This window comes from Oryx dammah, unplaced genomic scaffold, assembly GCF_014754425.2.
Source record: "Oryx dammah isolate SB20612 unplaced genomic scaffold, SCBI_Odam_1.1 HiC_scaffold_19, whole genome shotgun sequence".
In the NCBI taxonomy this organism is placed as follows: Eukaryota; Metazoa; Chordata; class Mammalia; order Artiodactyla; family Bovidae; genus Oryx; species Oryx dammah.
Genome location: NW_024070203.1, coordinates 71828663 through 71843870, shown reverse-complemented (window position 1 = coordinate 71843870; position 15208 = coordinate 71828663). Strand labels below are relative to the sequence as shown.

The 15208-nt window shown below is 36.8% G+C and overlaps 1 protein-coding gene across 2 annotated transcripts in view; it reads right to left on the bottom strand.

Moving 5' to 3' along the window:
• The window catches only part of LRP12 (LDL receptor related protein 12), a 90101-nt gene that overhangs the window by 10875 nt on the left and 64018 nt on the right, over positions 1-15208 (bottom strand). For both annotated transcript variants that reach the window (XM_040261894.1, XM_040261895.1), the window contains 2 exons: positions 9749-9884; positions 251-453 (listed from right to left, as the gene is read on the bottom strand). In XM_040261894.1, coding sequence (XP_040117828.1) covers positions 251-453; positions 9749-9884 — 339 coding nt within the window. The remainder of the gene's footprint in view (positions 1-250; positions 454-9748; positions 9885-15208) is intronic.

Below are 15208 nucleotides of genomic sequence, written 5' to 3'. Positions count from 1 at the left end.
ATATTCAAAATATTTAAAAAGATGGACTTTAGTGTGTAAAATTAACCATTTTATTAGGATTACACAAAATGCCTTTTGGAGACCTAACTCTAGGGCGCCTGAACCTTTCGCCTCCAATTCCTCAATCTCAGCCGTCTTGGTATTTAGTCGCAATAAAATGGATGTTGTTTAGAAGGCAGGTCCTGAAGTGACTGAGGAGTTAATATGGTAGAATTCTGTTCGAAACCTTTCTTCTTATATAAAAACACACCTGAAAAGTATGCCAGCCTGAAACCCTTCCTAGAGATACTGTCATCAGAATGGAACCTGATCCAGACGTGGTCTTGGGAAGAAATGTACGGCGGTGGGATTGTGGAACCACAGGCTCTGTAGCTTTCAATATTCTTGTATGTTTCTATCGTCAACCAGTCCAAACTGCATCTTCTGGACCCTTGAATATCAAAATCCTGAAAACTACAAATAAAAAGTCAGAAAAGGCTGTTGAAATTTTGGAAAAAAAAATTTCATAAAAAAAACAAACCAAAATAACCGAGAACTCTATTATAAGCCTCTAAATATTCACTGATTCTCCTGGCTCTTCTTAGTATACAACTGTATCATCAAAAAATAACAAAATAATACTTCTGTGTTTCTAATATTTATATCTCTTTCCTAGATTCCAGAATAATACTTCTTCAAAAGTAACACAAAGTTCTAAGATAATGCTAAAAAAACAGGAGGTAGTTGGCACGGCACCTTTTTCTTCTCCCTGTATGTCTTTAGGAAGGACCACTTCTAATTTCTAATACTCTAAATTGTTCTCTGTTTGGACCAGAAACACCACTCCATAATTCAATGAACTGAAGGACACAGAGGAAGTCAGCCTTCCCTTAGATTAGACTGGTTCATCTGCTTGCATAATGAAAAGTTTATAGCTTACATTTTCAGGAGAGCAAATAGCACAAATCTGAGCCAAGTAAAGAAGTTAAAAATGAACAAACGAAAAACTTCAGTGACAAGTCCATGAGTTTGGGAATACTTTTCTACATAAACGATTTAAGCCAAATGTTATCTTATACTTTGTAAAACATGGGCACAAATAAAGGACAGAAAGGACTTCCCAAGTGGCTCTGCGGTAAAGAATCCACCTGCCAATGCTGGAGATGCTAGAGACGTGGATTCGGTTTCTGGGTTGGGAAGATCCCCTGGAGGAGGAAATGGCAACCCACTCCACTATTCTTGCCTTGGAAGAACGGACAGAGGAGCCTGATGGGCTATAGTCTACGGGGTCACAAAAAGTCAGACATGGCTGAGGAACCGAGCATGTACACAAAGGACAAACAGTCAAATAAGAAGCACATAAAAAATTAGCCAAAAAGTGAGATTCCTTGCCTTTGCCTTAAGCCAAGTGATGATAAAGTTAATTAACCGAGGATTATTACACCAGGCTATTTCCTCTTTAAATATTCTGAGTAACTAGAACAAAGGCTGACACTTTGACTGATTCCAGTTTTTCATTATTATGAACAATGCTTTAAGGAATTCTCATACATGTTCTCTCCATACACACATAAGCAAGTATTTCTGTAGGACAGCTTTCTCTAGAAGTAGAATTGTTAGATCCAAGCATGCAATTCCACTTTAAAGTTGATGGTGGCATTGAGAAAATGTTTATACCAACTCAAATTCCACTGAATGTGTGTGAAAAAGTACCTTATACTCTACAACTCTGGCAAAAGGAAACATTTTATTTCCAAAGATTTGTTGCCAATTAGGTGCATAAAATAAACTTATCATTGTTCTAGTCTCCATTTCCTTATTTACTGAGATTGAAACACTTTTCCTATGTTTATTAGATATTTCTATTTCTTTTCCTGGGAATCACACTGTTATATCCTTCGTACACTGAAATGTATTCTTATTCAAGAGCTCTTTATAAACGTGGGGCTTCCCTGGTGGCTTGGACAGTAAACAATCTGCCTGCAATGCAGGAGACTCAGTTTCGACCCCTGGGTTGGGAAGATTCCCTAGAGAAGGTAATGGCTACTCACTCCAGTATTCTTACCTGGAGAATTCCATGGACGGAGGAGCCTGGCGGGCTACAGTCCATGGCGTCATGAAGAGTTGGACATAACTGATCAACTATCACTTTCACTTTTAAACGTATCTTTTTGAGGCAGTAGGTTACACAAGATATATATGTACAACCACTCACACTCATACTCTCCAGTAGTTGGTGTTACCTGTGGTGCTAAATTTGATGCTAAATTTAGTTGGTGCTAAAAGTATTTTGAATTTCAGCCATTACTAGGCATGAAATGGCATCTCTCATGGTTGTTTTATGTGCATTTCCTGAAAGACCAATGATGTTGAACATCTTTTCATGTGCTTACTGGACATTCCTATATCTTCTTTGAAGTGTCTGTTCAAGTCTCCTGTCCTTTAAAAAAAAATTGAGCTATAAAAATTCTTTGTACATTCTGGATACAAGTACTTTATTAGATATGTGTATTGCTAATATTTTCTCTATTCATGGGTTGCTTTTTCACTCTTAATGGCATCTGTTAATGAGACAGGTTTTTTTGAAGTATGGTTGACTTACAACATTATATTAGTTTCAGGGATACAACACAGTAACTTGGTATTTTTATAGCTTATACTCTATATAAAATTATTATTACATATTGGCTATATTCTTCTGTGCTGTACATTACATCCTTGTAACTTTTTAATTTTATACATAGTAGTTTGTACCTCAATAGTCCTCTACTTATCCCTCTCCACTGGTAACCACTAGTTTGTTCTCTGTATTTGTGAGTCTGTTTCTGTTTTGTTATATTCACTAATGTGTTTTATTTTTCAGATTCCACATAAACTAAAAATATACAGTATTTGTCTTTCTCTGTCTGACTTATTTCAGTAAGCATAATATCCTGTAGGTCTATCCACACTGTTGGAAATGGCAAAATTTCATTCATTTTTATGGCTGAGAAATAGTCCACCACCATACACACACCCCCACATCATTTTTATCCATTTATCTGTATTTCATGTCTTGGCTACTATAAACAATGTTGCTATGAACACTGGGATGCATTTATCTTTTCAAATCATTTTTTTTCATTTTCTTTGGGTATGAAGAGTGGAACTGCAGAGTCGTGTGGTAGTTCTGTTTTTCAGTTTTTGAGGAACTTATGTGCTGTTTTCCACAGTGGCTGTGCTAAATGGGAGAAGATATTTGCAAATGACATGTCCAATAAGGGGTTAATTATCCAAAATACACAAAGAACTCATACAACTCAGTATCAAAAAAACAACCCAATTAAAGTATGGGCAGAGAATCTGAACAGACATTTTTCCAAAGGAGACATACAGATGGCCAACAGGCATATGAAAAGATGCTCAACATTTCTAATCATCAGGGAAACGCAACACAAAACCACAATGAGATACCGCCTCACATCTGTCAAAGTGGTTATTGTCAAAGCCGTGTTGGTCAGGATGTGGAAAAAAGGGAACCACTTTTGTGCACTGTTGGTGGAACCACATGGAAAACAGTACGGAGGTTCCTCAGAAAACTAAAAATAGAACTACCATATGATCCAGCAATTCCTCTCCTAGATATTTATGGAAGAAAACAAAACATTAATTAGAAAAGATATATGTACCCCTATCTTGAGAGTCCCTTGGACTGCAAGGAGATCCAACCAGTCCATTCTGAAGGAGATCAACTCTGGGATTTCTTTGGAAGGAATGATGCTAAAGCTGAAACTCCAGTACTTTGGCCACCTCATGCGAAGAGTTGACTCACTAGAAAAGACTTTGATGCGGGGAGGGATTGGGGGCAGGAGGAGAAGGGGACGACAGAGGATGAGATGGCTGGATGGCATCACGGACTCGATGGGCGTGAGTCTGAGTGAACTCCGGGAGTTGGTGATGGACAGGGAGGCCTGGCATGCTGCGATTCATGGGGTTGCAAAGCGTCGGACACGACTGAGCAACTGAACTGAATGTTTATGCTGGCTTGTGGAATCTCAGTTCCCTGAGCAGGGATTGAACCTGGGTCATGGCAGGGAAAGCCTGGAATTCTAACCACTAAGCCACCAGGGAACTCTAATCAACTAAAATGTTTAAGATTCATGAAATCAAGGACCTGATCCAGAACAAAAGAAATAATCAGTAGTTGTCTCTTCATGTATACACTATGAGGATTTGGTTTTCCAATATTCATTTAGGGTGCTTAAAACACATTTGTAAGTAGAAACAGTTTTCAGTTTTCTTTTTTTATGCTTTGTAATAGTTTATGTAACAGATTGTTTACAAATCTGCGCCTTGTGCTTCTTCACAGTACAGATGACTTAGGGTAGAGTTTTTCCATTTCTTCATGCTTTTTGGTTTAATCAGCTTTTCCTAAACTTTCAATAAGTCAATTTTGATAATTTAAATTTTCTTAGAAGTCATTTGCCCTCAAAAGTAAAATTTATCACGGCAAAGCTTTACATAGTACTTTCACACAACTGTTTAAATTTTCATATCTATGGTCTTTAAATTTGTTTGGGTTTTCTTTGTAGGTAAATGTAATACTGGCAAATAACAGTTTTATGTCTTCCTTTTCATTTTTTTTTATATCACTAATTTCTATTTGTTGGAGTGTTGTATTGATTGAGGGTTCAAGTACAAGCAGTGACAGTATGTAACCTTGTTTTGGTCCTTTGTGTTAAATTAACTTCAATATTAAGTTTGATTTTTAAAATTTTTGAACAGATACCTTTTATCAAGTTAAGAACACTTCTTTCTCTATTCATTTGGCATTGCCTGTAAAATTATCTGGGTGTAGAATCTTATTTTGACTGTTGATTTAATTTCTTTAATGGAATTGCATTAGTTAGTTTTCTAATTCTTCTTGAATCAATTTGGTAACACACATTCAGAAAATGATTCACTTCATCTAATTTATGAAAGTATCAATATAAACCATTCACGATATTCCTTTGTGACTTTTAAAATCTCTATTGTTGTATTTATAACTATAGACATTTTTCTTATTTTTGTATCTTTTTTTTTCCTTCACTCTTGCCTTGAGATCTTTGTTTATTTTCCCTCAGTTTTTCAGAAAACCAGTTTTTTTTTTCTGTTTAATTATTTTCTGATAAATAAATTTTTTTTTCTGTTTAATTCATTTTTTCTGTTTAATTATTTTCTGGTAAATAAAGATTACCCTGTAGTTTTTATTCTAACTCTTGAGAAAATGCTGAGCTAATATATTTTCCACTTTACTTTCCATGCATTTATTTTTAATTCAATGCATTAAAGTTGTAAATTTTTCACTAACTGCTGTTTCAATGTGGTTCAATAGCTTTAATATCTAATATTTTCAGTACAGCTATTTAAAAATATTTTGAGTTCCACTGTGCCTTCCATCTTTGGTGCAGTTGTTATTTAGGAATATGTTTCTGAACATATGGGCTTTCTAATTGTTGTTTTCCAATTTAATTGTGTTACAGTCAGAGAACACAACCTGAATGAGGTAGTCTGGAAATACACTGAGAATCCCTTTGTTATTTAGTGTATAATCAATTTTAAAATAAATGTTGTACATGTCATTAAAAGGAATGTGCGTTCTCTATCCACTGAGATAGGTGTAAAAATCACACATATACGTGATATATGTGTCTACTGGATTAGTATCAAAATTTCTCTATTTTTAGTTACTGTTTTCCTGTTTAAATTCAGATAAATATGTTTACAAACTTCCCCTATAATTGTGGACTAGTAAAACTCGGTCAGATTTGCTTGGTAATTCCCTACAGTTTGCTTTTGCTTGGTTTCAGGCTGTGTTATTAGGTACAGAACATCTAACCACGATTATATCTTCCATTTGTTATTAATATTTTGTTTTGAAGTCAATTACAACTGATTAACCCTCCTACACTAGCTCTCTTCTGATCAGTATTTCATAGCTTATCTTTTCCTATCTTCATTATTTAGATTTTCTGTATTGGTACTCTTTTAGGTATGTTTCTAAAGCCCATCAGAGAAGGACCATACCAGTTAACTGACCAATAAACCTGACTGGATAGTCTATCTTCTAAATGTTAAGTGAGATTTTTTTTTTTTTAATTCTACTTGGGGTGGGGATAGGGTTTTCTCACTTTCCTCTTTTCCTGTATTCTCCTATATTAATAGGTTTTTTAAAAAAAGTTTCTTTCCCTCTACTTTGGTCTTTGTTGTTGTTGTTTAGCTGCTAAGTCATGTTCCATTCTTTTACAACTCCATGGACTATAGTCTGCCAGGCTTCTGTGTCCATGGGATTTCCCAGGCAAGAATACTGGAACAGGTTGCCAGTCCCTTCTCCAGAGGATCTTTCTGATCCAGGGATCAAACCCACGTCTCCTGCACTGGTAGGCGGACTCTTTCCCACTGAGCCACCAGGGACGCTTTGGTCTAATAAAGTCCAGCTACAAGTATTCAGTGTTTCAAATCCCCTTTCAAATTCTCAAATTCAGTAGAAAAATCGACACTTTTATTTTCACCCATCTGTAACTGAAATTTAACATTTCATTAACATTGCTTCACTTATGAAAATAAACATACTATGAATAGTTTTGATAATGCTTCTCACACTGTCACCAGTAGAAATCATAGAAAATTTCATATTACATTTCAGTTTTAGTAGATATCTAGAGTAACTACTTACACTCAAAACCACTTTGAAATTATAGTAACTGTTAAAAGCATGGCTTGCTCACTAATTGTTAATAAACATATATGTATTTGTAAAAATATCTGATACCTGTGTTTCAGGAATAACTGGTTTCTTTTGTAATGCTATGTGTTTTATTCTATACATTTAAAAATATTCTGGGAATGGATTTATAGGTTTCACCAAACTACCAAAGTGCTCATGACATAAAGAAGGTTAAGGAAAAAAAACTCCAGTATATTAAATTGCATAATGTCTGTAGTAAATCTGTGTTCCAACTTGCTTCCCTGGTGGCTGAGATGGCAAAGAATCTGCCAGCAATGCAGGAGATGCAGGTTCAATCCCTGTGAGAAGGGAATGGCTACCCACTCCAGTATTCTTGCCTGGGGAATTTCATGGACAGAGGAGCCTGGCGGGCTATAGTCCATAGGGTCACAAAGAGTCGGACACGACTGAGTGACTAACAGTTTGATTTTGTTGGCTGTTTTGGTTAGTATTAAATTTTTTCATACATTCTAGAAATTTTGGGGTTGCAAGCTTCTGAGGAGGATTTTTGGTGCTATTTTTAATTTTTTTCTCCCTATATTGCCCCACAGCATCTGCTCTGTAACTTCCTCCATTTAGGTCTCCTTTCTAAAACCAGCCCTAACGTGGCAGTTCAGAGCAGTATTACAATCGTGTCACAGAATCAGTAAGGGACTTAGTAAAATTCCCATTTATTATGGTATGTTATCCTATCTTTCTAAGCTCTCAGCTCCATGAGAGTTCAAGCAGTGGTTAGTAGAAGTCTTCTTCAGCCTCCTTTCCCAAGCAAAATATCCTGACCCTAGTCCTTGACTTCAAGCAGGGAACCAGAATCCAATCCTCTGTGGATAAGGTGGACAGAGGATAAGGTAGACAGAGGATAAGGTGGCCTTTGTGAATTTTAGCAGATTTCCAGGGAAAGGATAAAAATGCTTATAAACTGGTTAAATAGTTTAACCAGTTTTACAAGGAGAGTTCTAAGTATTATTTGTTTATAGCATGTAATTTTAGTTTATGTATATTGTAATTATTTTAAACTCAGGAATGCATGTTGATTTTCATTTTACCAAAAAGTTTTAAAACCTGTGTCTAGATAATCATACACCTTTCCTCTGACTTAATATGGTAAATGAATTTAATGTTTCCTAATATTGACTAATTTGTGTGTTTAAATGAACTGCATTTGATCATGGTATAAATTTCTTTTGAACAATTTTTTAAAGATATTACACCAATATTCACAAGTGAAACTTGACTTTCTTTGCATATTATGTCAGTATGTCATCTTTTAAAAGTTTGTTACTACCATGATAATGGTTTCAGTAAGAACTAGGACAATTACTAAAATTACTTTCTTATTTTATGCTATGTAAATACAAATTTGTTAACTCGGTTCAGAATTTAGGAAATCTTCCTTTAGCTGTGTTGGGCTCACCTCTAATACTCTGCATTTCAATATTGTGCTTGATTTTTAGTGTAGCTTTGTGACATCCAACACATGATCAGAACCAGATGGCAGTATTCCATGTCATCTCCTCTGTGCTGGCAAGAATTGCCAAGTTTTACATAACTGAGCTGGTAGGCTGCAAATTTAATTTGGGGTTGAAATTTTAGGTTAAAAGAAGAAAAATCTCTAAAAATGCTAGTTTCATGTTTAAAAAATATTTGGAACCCCTATGGTAAAATGTTGCTTTGGAAACACATTTGTACTTAAGTCATATTGTAAGTAGCAGAAAACAGACATATTGTTCAGATTCCAATGTTGGTACAGTTGCAGAAGGGTAATAACTTTCATGGCACATCCCACCCATGCATCAGGCAAGGGAATCATACTTCTCACAGAGGAGTGGTACTGCTTCCACAGATGCTCAGCTTCAGTGTTCCAGAAGATACGGCTCAGGGCAGAGAGGAACCAAAGGAAAACATACCATATGTGGCTGTTTTATGGCTTCCACAGAAAAAAGGGGACAGACAACAACTGTGTTCCTCAAGTGACTGGTCCTCTCAGTAGTTAATAAATATAAAAAAGGAAGATGGAAACGTTCAAACATAGGCTTAATTTAGAATCTCACTTTTTTGAAAATGTGAAAATGAAGGGATATGTGTCTATGATCTATGAGGTCTCTTTTAAATCTAACGTTCCGTGATTCTTATCCATAAAAATGTAAATAATGAAAGAATGTCAAAGATGCCTTTGTAATATCTCTGTGATAGAAATGGCATTCTTAATTGTGTTATAGTTCTCTGTTTAGGTACACTTTTTTCTCCCCTTCAGGCAAATTTTTTTCCTCTAATAACCCCAATATAATTTCCTTAAGCAAGCAATAACTGGTTCTACTGGGTATTTCCTCCTTAGTATTTTATTCCCACAGTTTTTCTCTATAATTTTAAATGTCTTTAAAATACTCTTAATCTTCCTTATTTATATCTTATTTATTCTTAGGACTTTAAATTTACGGTTATTTTCCCTAGGATTATATTTCATTTTCTATTCTTAACAAATGATCTATTGTCTCACTGTTATGAAAAATGAGCTTTTTCTAGACACAGTATTTATCCATCATCAGCTTACTTCAAGTTTTATACACACATAACATATACACAGGCATAGTCTACAATTGTGTTTTAATTCATTAAGGTAGAGGACTCTACTTTCAAGACCAAGATTATGGGCTAGATTTCCAAGTGAATTAGTAAGTCTGTTTATTTGTCTCATTGCCAAAGATTACACTCTAGATTACACTCTTGATTCTAATGAACTATTCTGCAGATGTGTAGCTTTTGTTAAAAAACTGCCTAGAAGAATATGGATGGCTCAGCACAAATTCATTATTACCATTAGAAAATATTCAAAACATATGCCCTAATAGAAGGGGAAAAATGGGCCATTATTCCTCCCGTCAAGACGGTAATGATAAATACAATTTATTGTCTAAAAATCATCTTTTTATACTACTGCATGTTGAGTGATGATACTTGGAAAGTGGATTTATATTTTGTAATAAAATATCATACAATAATACAAGGAGGTATCAGAATTACCTTATAGTAATGATTTCCCCTGGGTTTGCCCTTATGAACCAGCTACAGTTGATTCTGGCAGGATATTCGGAAGGCCAGCCTGGGCTTGTGATTATCCCACTCGGTGCTCGAATCTGTTCTGGAGTTTCTCCACAGGCTGGAAGATAATCAAAGCAATCTTAGAAAATTGTTGTATTTTAAATAAAGCATTAAGTAAATCAGTACTTATTAAAAAGAAACATGTCAGATGTCAAATCATATACAATAAATACGGTATGGCCAACCTTAAAAACTTTCATTATTCTAATTAGATTGTTTTCTTTCCTTTTAGTCAAATTATTTTATCCTAATTAAGTATAAAGCTTGGGGAGGTGTGGAAGTTTTCAATTTGGATCTCTGAATACAATTTGAGAGACTGCTAGCTTTAGCCATGGAGATCAACTGGTACACCTATCCATCTATCTTTTTCCCAAGATGCACCTTTTAAATTTATTTATTATAACTACCTAAAAATCAACTTTACTGAACTACTTTTTGGATACTTAAAAAAAATCATATAGTCTTCTGAACAAAATAATTAAAGGAAAGCACATATAAACACAACAGTAAGATGCTGAGTTGTTAAGAAGTGAGTAGGTGATTAGATAAAAGCAGCAAAACATTACTTCAAATGTTTCTTTAATTCAAGTTCTTTAATTCATTCCAGGAACACTTTCAAACTTTATTATAAAGTCATAAATGATTCCTAAGTTATTTTAAAAATAAAGGCTTGAAACAGTCGGTGATTAAAGTTATCATTATGTGGTTAGATATCTAAATATCTTAGAAGAAACAGAGGATAAATTCAAACCACTACCAGCACTTTGCCTGCATTATACTGTCACCCTGCTTATTTAACTTATATGCAGAGTACATCATACAAAATGCTGGGCTGGATGAAAAACAAACTGGAATTAAGATTGTTGGGAGGAATATCAATAACCACAGACAGGCAGATGACACCACACTTACGGAAGAAAGCGAAGAAGAACTAAAGAGCCTCTTGATGAAAGTGAAAGAGGAGAGTGAAAAAGTTGGCTTAAAACTCAACATTCAGAAAACTAAGATCATGGCATCAAGTCCCATCACTTCATGGCAAATAGATGGGGAAACAATGGAAGCAGTGACAGATTTTATTTTTGGGGGCTCCAAAATCACCGCAGACGGTGACTGCAGCCGTGAAACTGAAAGATGCTTACTCCTGGGAAGAAAAGTTTTGACCAATCTAGATAGCATATTCAAAAGCAGAGACATTACTTTGCCAACAAAGGTCCATCTAGTCAAGGCTATGGTTTTTCCAGTAGCCATGTATGTTGAGAGTTGGACTATAAAGAAAGCTGAGTGCCTAAGAATTGATGCTTTTGAACTGTGGTGTTGGAGAAGACTCTTGAGGGTCCCTTGGACTGCAAGGAGATCCAACCAGTCAATCCTAAAGGAGATCAGTTGAATATTCATTGGAAGGACTGATGCTGAAGTTGAAACTCCAATACTTTGGCCACCTGATGCGAAGAACTGACTCCTTGGAAAAGACCCTGATGCTGGCAAAGATTGAAGGCAGGAGAAAAGGGGACGACAGAGGATGAGATGCTTGGATGGCATCACCGACGTGAGGGACATGAGTTTGAGCAAGCCCCAGGAGTTAATGATGGACAAGGAAGCCTGGCGTGCTGCAATCCACAGAGTCGCAAAGTACTGGACACGACTGAGAGATTGAACTGAACTGATTCTCCCTTCATTATCTTGAACTCTCACAGTTCACATTTTAACAACCCAGAATTCAGCTAATAATCCCAGAATTTAGTCTCCCTCAAGAGTCACAGGCTAAAAAAAAAAAAATGCAATGAATGTTTAAACCTTCAATAAAATTTAAAATCTTGGAATCTCTTATTTGATACAACTCTGACAGACCAGACTATCTAATTTTTAAAGTAAGAGCAGATAAAAAGGAGCAAATTACAAGTGGGGAAAGTAGCTGCCAAAATGACCATTTTTTGGTGTGTCTATGTAATAGAGGTTATGGTCTGTTCGATTTAGGTTAAGTATGCTTGCTAGGGAGTAATTTTGCAAAGTTTTTATCCATAATGGTCAACATATGGCAAACTATATTGCTCAGAGAGTCAATGCTTATTTCAATAGAATTAGCCATTCCCTGAAGAAAACATGCAATCAAGGTTTTAAACTTCTGCAGTTTCATGCCTAAAATGCATCTAGTTTGAAATTAGGGTATACTGCCAAAGGGATCTTGTTTTTAATCACTTTTCAAACACAGAGATTCATGGCATGAAAATATAGGTATATAATACATTGAGTCTAGCATACATCTTACTGCCCACACACAAAGTTTCCACTTGTTTTTGCTTTCCCCTTACCCAAAAAATCCTTTGATATTTTACAAAAAGACTATATTTATCCAAATATGATTCTATTTGGGGCTTATTAACACTAAAGTATTAATAAAGCAAGGCAAACCATTCAATATCACAGTAATCCAAGTCTATGCCCCAACCAGTAATGCTGAAGAAGCTGAAGTTGAACGATTCTATGAAGACCTACAAGACCTTCTAGAACTAACACCCCAAAAATATGTCTTTTTCATAATAGGAGACTAGAATGCAAAAGCAGGAAGTCAAGAGATACCTGGAGTAACAGGCAAATTTGGCTTTGGAGTACAAAATGAAGTGGGGCAAAGGCTATAACAGAGTTTTGCCAAGAGAACACACTGGTCATAGCAAACACCTTCCAACAAGAGAAGATTCTAAACATGGACATCACCAGATGGTCAATACCAAAATCAGACTGATTATATTCTTTGCAGCCAAAGATGGAGAAGCTCTATACAGTTGGCAAAAACAAAACTGGGAGCTGACTGTGGCTCAGATCATGAACTCTTTATTGCCAAATTCAGACTAAACTGAATGGCACCCCACTCCAGTACTCTTGCCTGGAAAATCCCATGGACGGAGGAGCCTGGTAGACTGCAGTCCATGGGGTCGCTCTGAGTCAGATACGACTGAGCGACTTCACTTTTACTTTTCACTTTCGTGCACTGGAGAAGGAGATGGCAATCCACTCCAGTATTCTTGCCTGGAGAATCCCAGGGCTGGAGGAGCCTGGTGGGCTGCCGCCTATGGGGTCGTGCAGAGTCGGACACGACTGAAGCGACTTAGCAGCAGCAGCAGCAGCAGGGAAAACCACCAGACCATTCAGGTATGACCTAAATCAAATCCCTTATGATTATACACTGAAAGTGAGAAATAGATTTAAAGGATTAGATTTGATAGACAGACTGCCTGAAGAACTATGGATGGTGGTTCATGACACTGTAAAGGAGGCAATGATCAAGATCATCCCCAAGAAAAAGAAACGCAAAAAGGCAAAATGGTTGTCTGAGGAGGCCTTACAAACAGCTGAGAAAAGAAGAGATGTGAAAGGCAAAGGCAAAAAGGAAAGGTATACCCATTTGAATGCAGAGTTCCAAAGAATAGCGACGAAAGATAAGAAAGCCTTCCTCAGTGAACAATGCAATGAAATAGAGGAAAACAACAGAATGGAAAAGACTACTGATCCCTTCAAGAAAATTAAAGACACCAAGGGGAACATTTTATGCAAAGACGGGCACAATAAATGACAGAAATGGTATGGACCTAACAGAAGCAGAAGATATTAAGAAGAGGTGGTAAGAATACACAGAACTATACAGAAAAGATCTTCACGACCCAGATAATCACGATGGTGTGATCACTCACCTAGGGCCAGACATCCTGGAATGTGAAGTCAAGTGGGCTTTAGGAAGCAACACTGCAAACAAAGCTAGTGGAGGTCATGGAATTCCAGTTGAGCTATTTCAAATCCTAAAAGATGATGCTGTAAAAGTGCTGCACTCAATATGCCAGCAAATTTGGAAAACTCAGCAGTGGCCACAGGACTGGAAAAGGTCAGTTTTCATTCCAATCCAAATAAAGGCAATGCCAGAGAATGTTCAAACTACTGCACAACTGCACTCATCTCACATGCGAGGAAAAGTAATGCTCAAAATTCTCCAAGCCAGGCTTCAGCAATACGTGAACCATGAACTTCCAGATGTTCAAGCTGGATTTAGAAAAAGCAGAGGAACTGGAGATCAAATTGCCATCATCCACTGGATCATGGAAAAAGCAAGAGTTTTCCAGAAAAACATCTACTTCTGCTTTATTGACTATGCTAAAGCCTTTGACTGTGTGGATCACAACAAACTGTGGAAAATTCTGAAAGAGATGGGAATACCAGACCACCTGACCTGCCTCCTGAGGAATCTGTATGCAGGTCAGGAAGCAACAGTTAGAACTGGACATGGAACAACAGACTGGTTCCAAATAGGACAAGGAGTATGTCAAGGCTGTATATTGTCACCCTGCTTATTTAACTTCTATGCAGAGTACATCATGAGAAACGCTGGGCTGGAAGAAGCACAAGGTGGAATCAAGATTGCCTGGAGAAATATCAATAACCTCATATGTGCAGATGACACCACCCTAATGACAGAAAGCAAAGAACTAAAGAGCCTCTTGATGAAAGTAAAAGAAGAGAGTGAAAAAGCAGGCTTTAAACTCAACATTCAGAAAACTAAGATCATGGCATCCGGTCCAATCACTTCATGGCAAACAGATGGGGGAAACAATGGAAACAGTGACAGACTTTATTTTTGGGGGCTCCTAAATCACCACAGATGGTGACTGCAGCCATGAAATTAAAAGATGCTTACTCCTTGGAAGGAAAGTTATGACCAACCTAGATAGCATATTAAAAAGCAGAGACATTACTTTGCTAACAAAGGTCCGTCTAGTCAAAGCTATGGTTTTTCCAGTAGTCATGTATGGATTGTGAGAGTTGGACTATAAAGAAAGCTGAGCGCCCAGGAATTGATGCTTTTTAACTGTGGTGTTGGACGGGACTCTTTAGAGTCCCTTGGACTGCAAGGAGATCCAACTAGTCCATCCTAAAGGAAATCAGTCCAAAATATTCATTGGAAGGACTGATGCTGAAACTCCAATACTCTGGCCAGTTGATGTGAAGAAATGACTCCTTGGAAAAGACCCTGATGCTGGGAAAGACTGAAGGTTGGAGGAGAAGGGGATGACAGAGAATGAGATATGGTTAGATGGCATCACCGACTCAATGGACGTTGAGTTGGAGCAAGTTCTGGGAGTTGGTGATGGACAGCAAAGCCTGGCGTGCTGCAACCCATGGGGTCACAAACAGCTGGACGTGACTGAGCAACTGAACTGAAATGACTGAATACTGAAGTGCCAGAATTTTGTTTCCATCCTTGTTCTAATGAGTTATCATCTCGGCAATTAATGAAAAGATGCTCTAAGTCATTTATAAGCCCTTTTTCCTTTCTTCACTTTCTTGCCAAAGCATTTTGTAGCAGTATATTGAACAAATTTTTAAGTTCATGAAGAT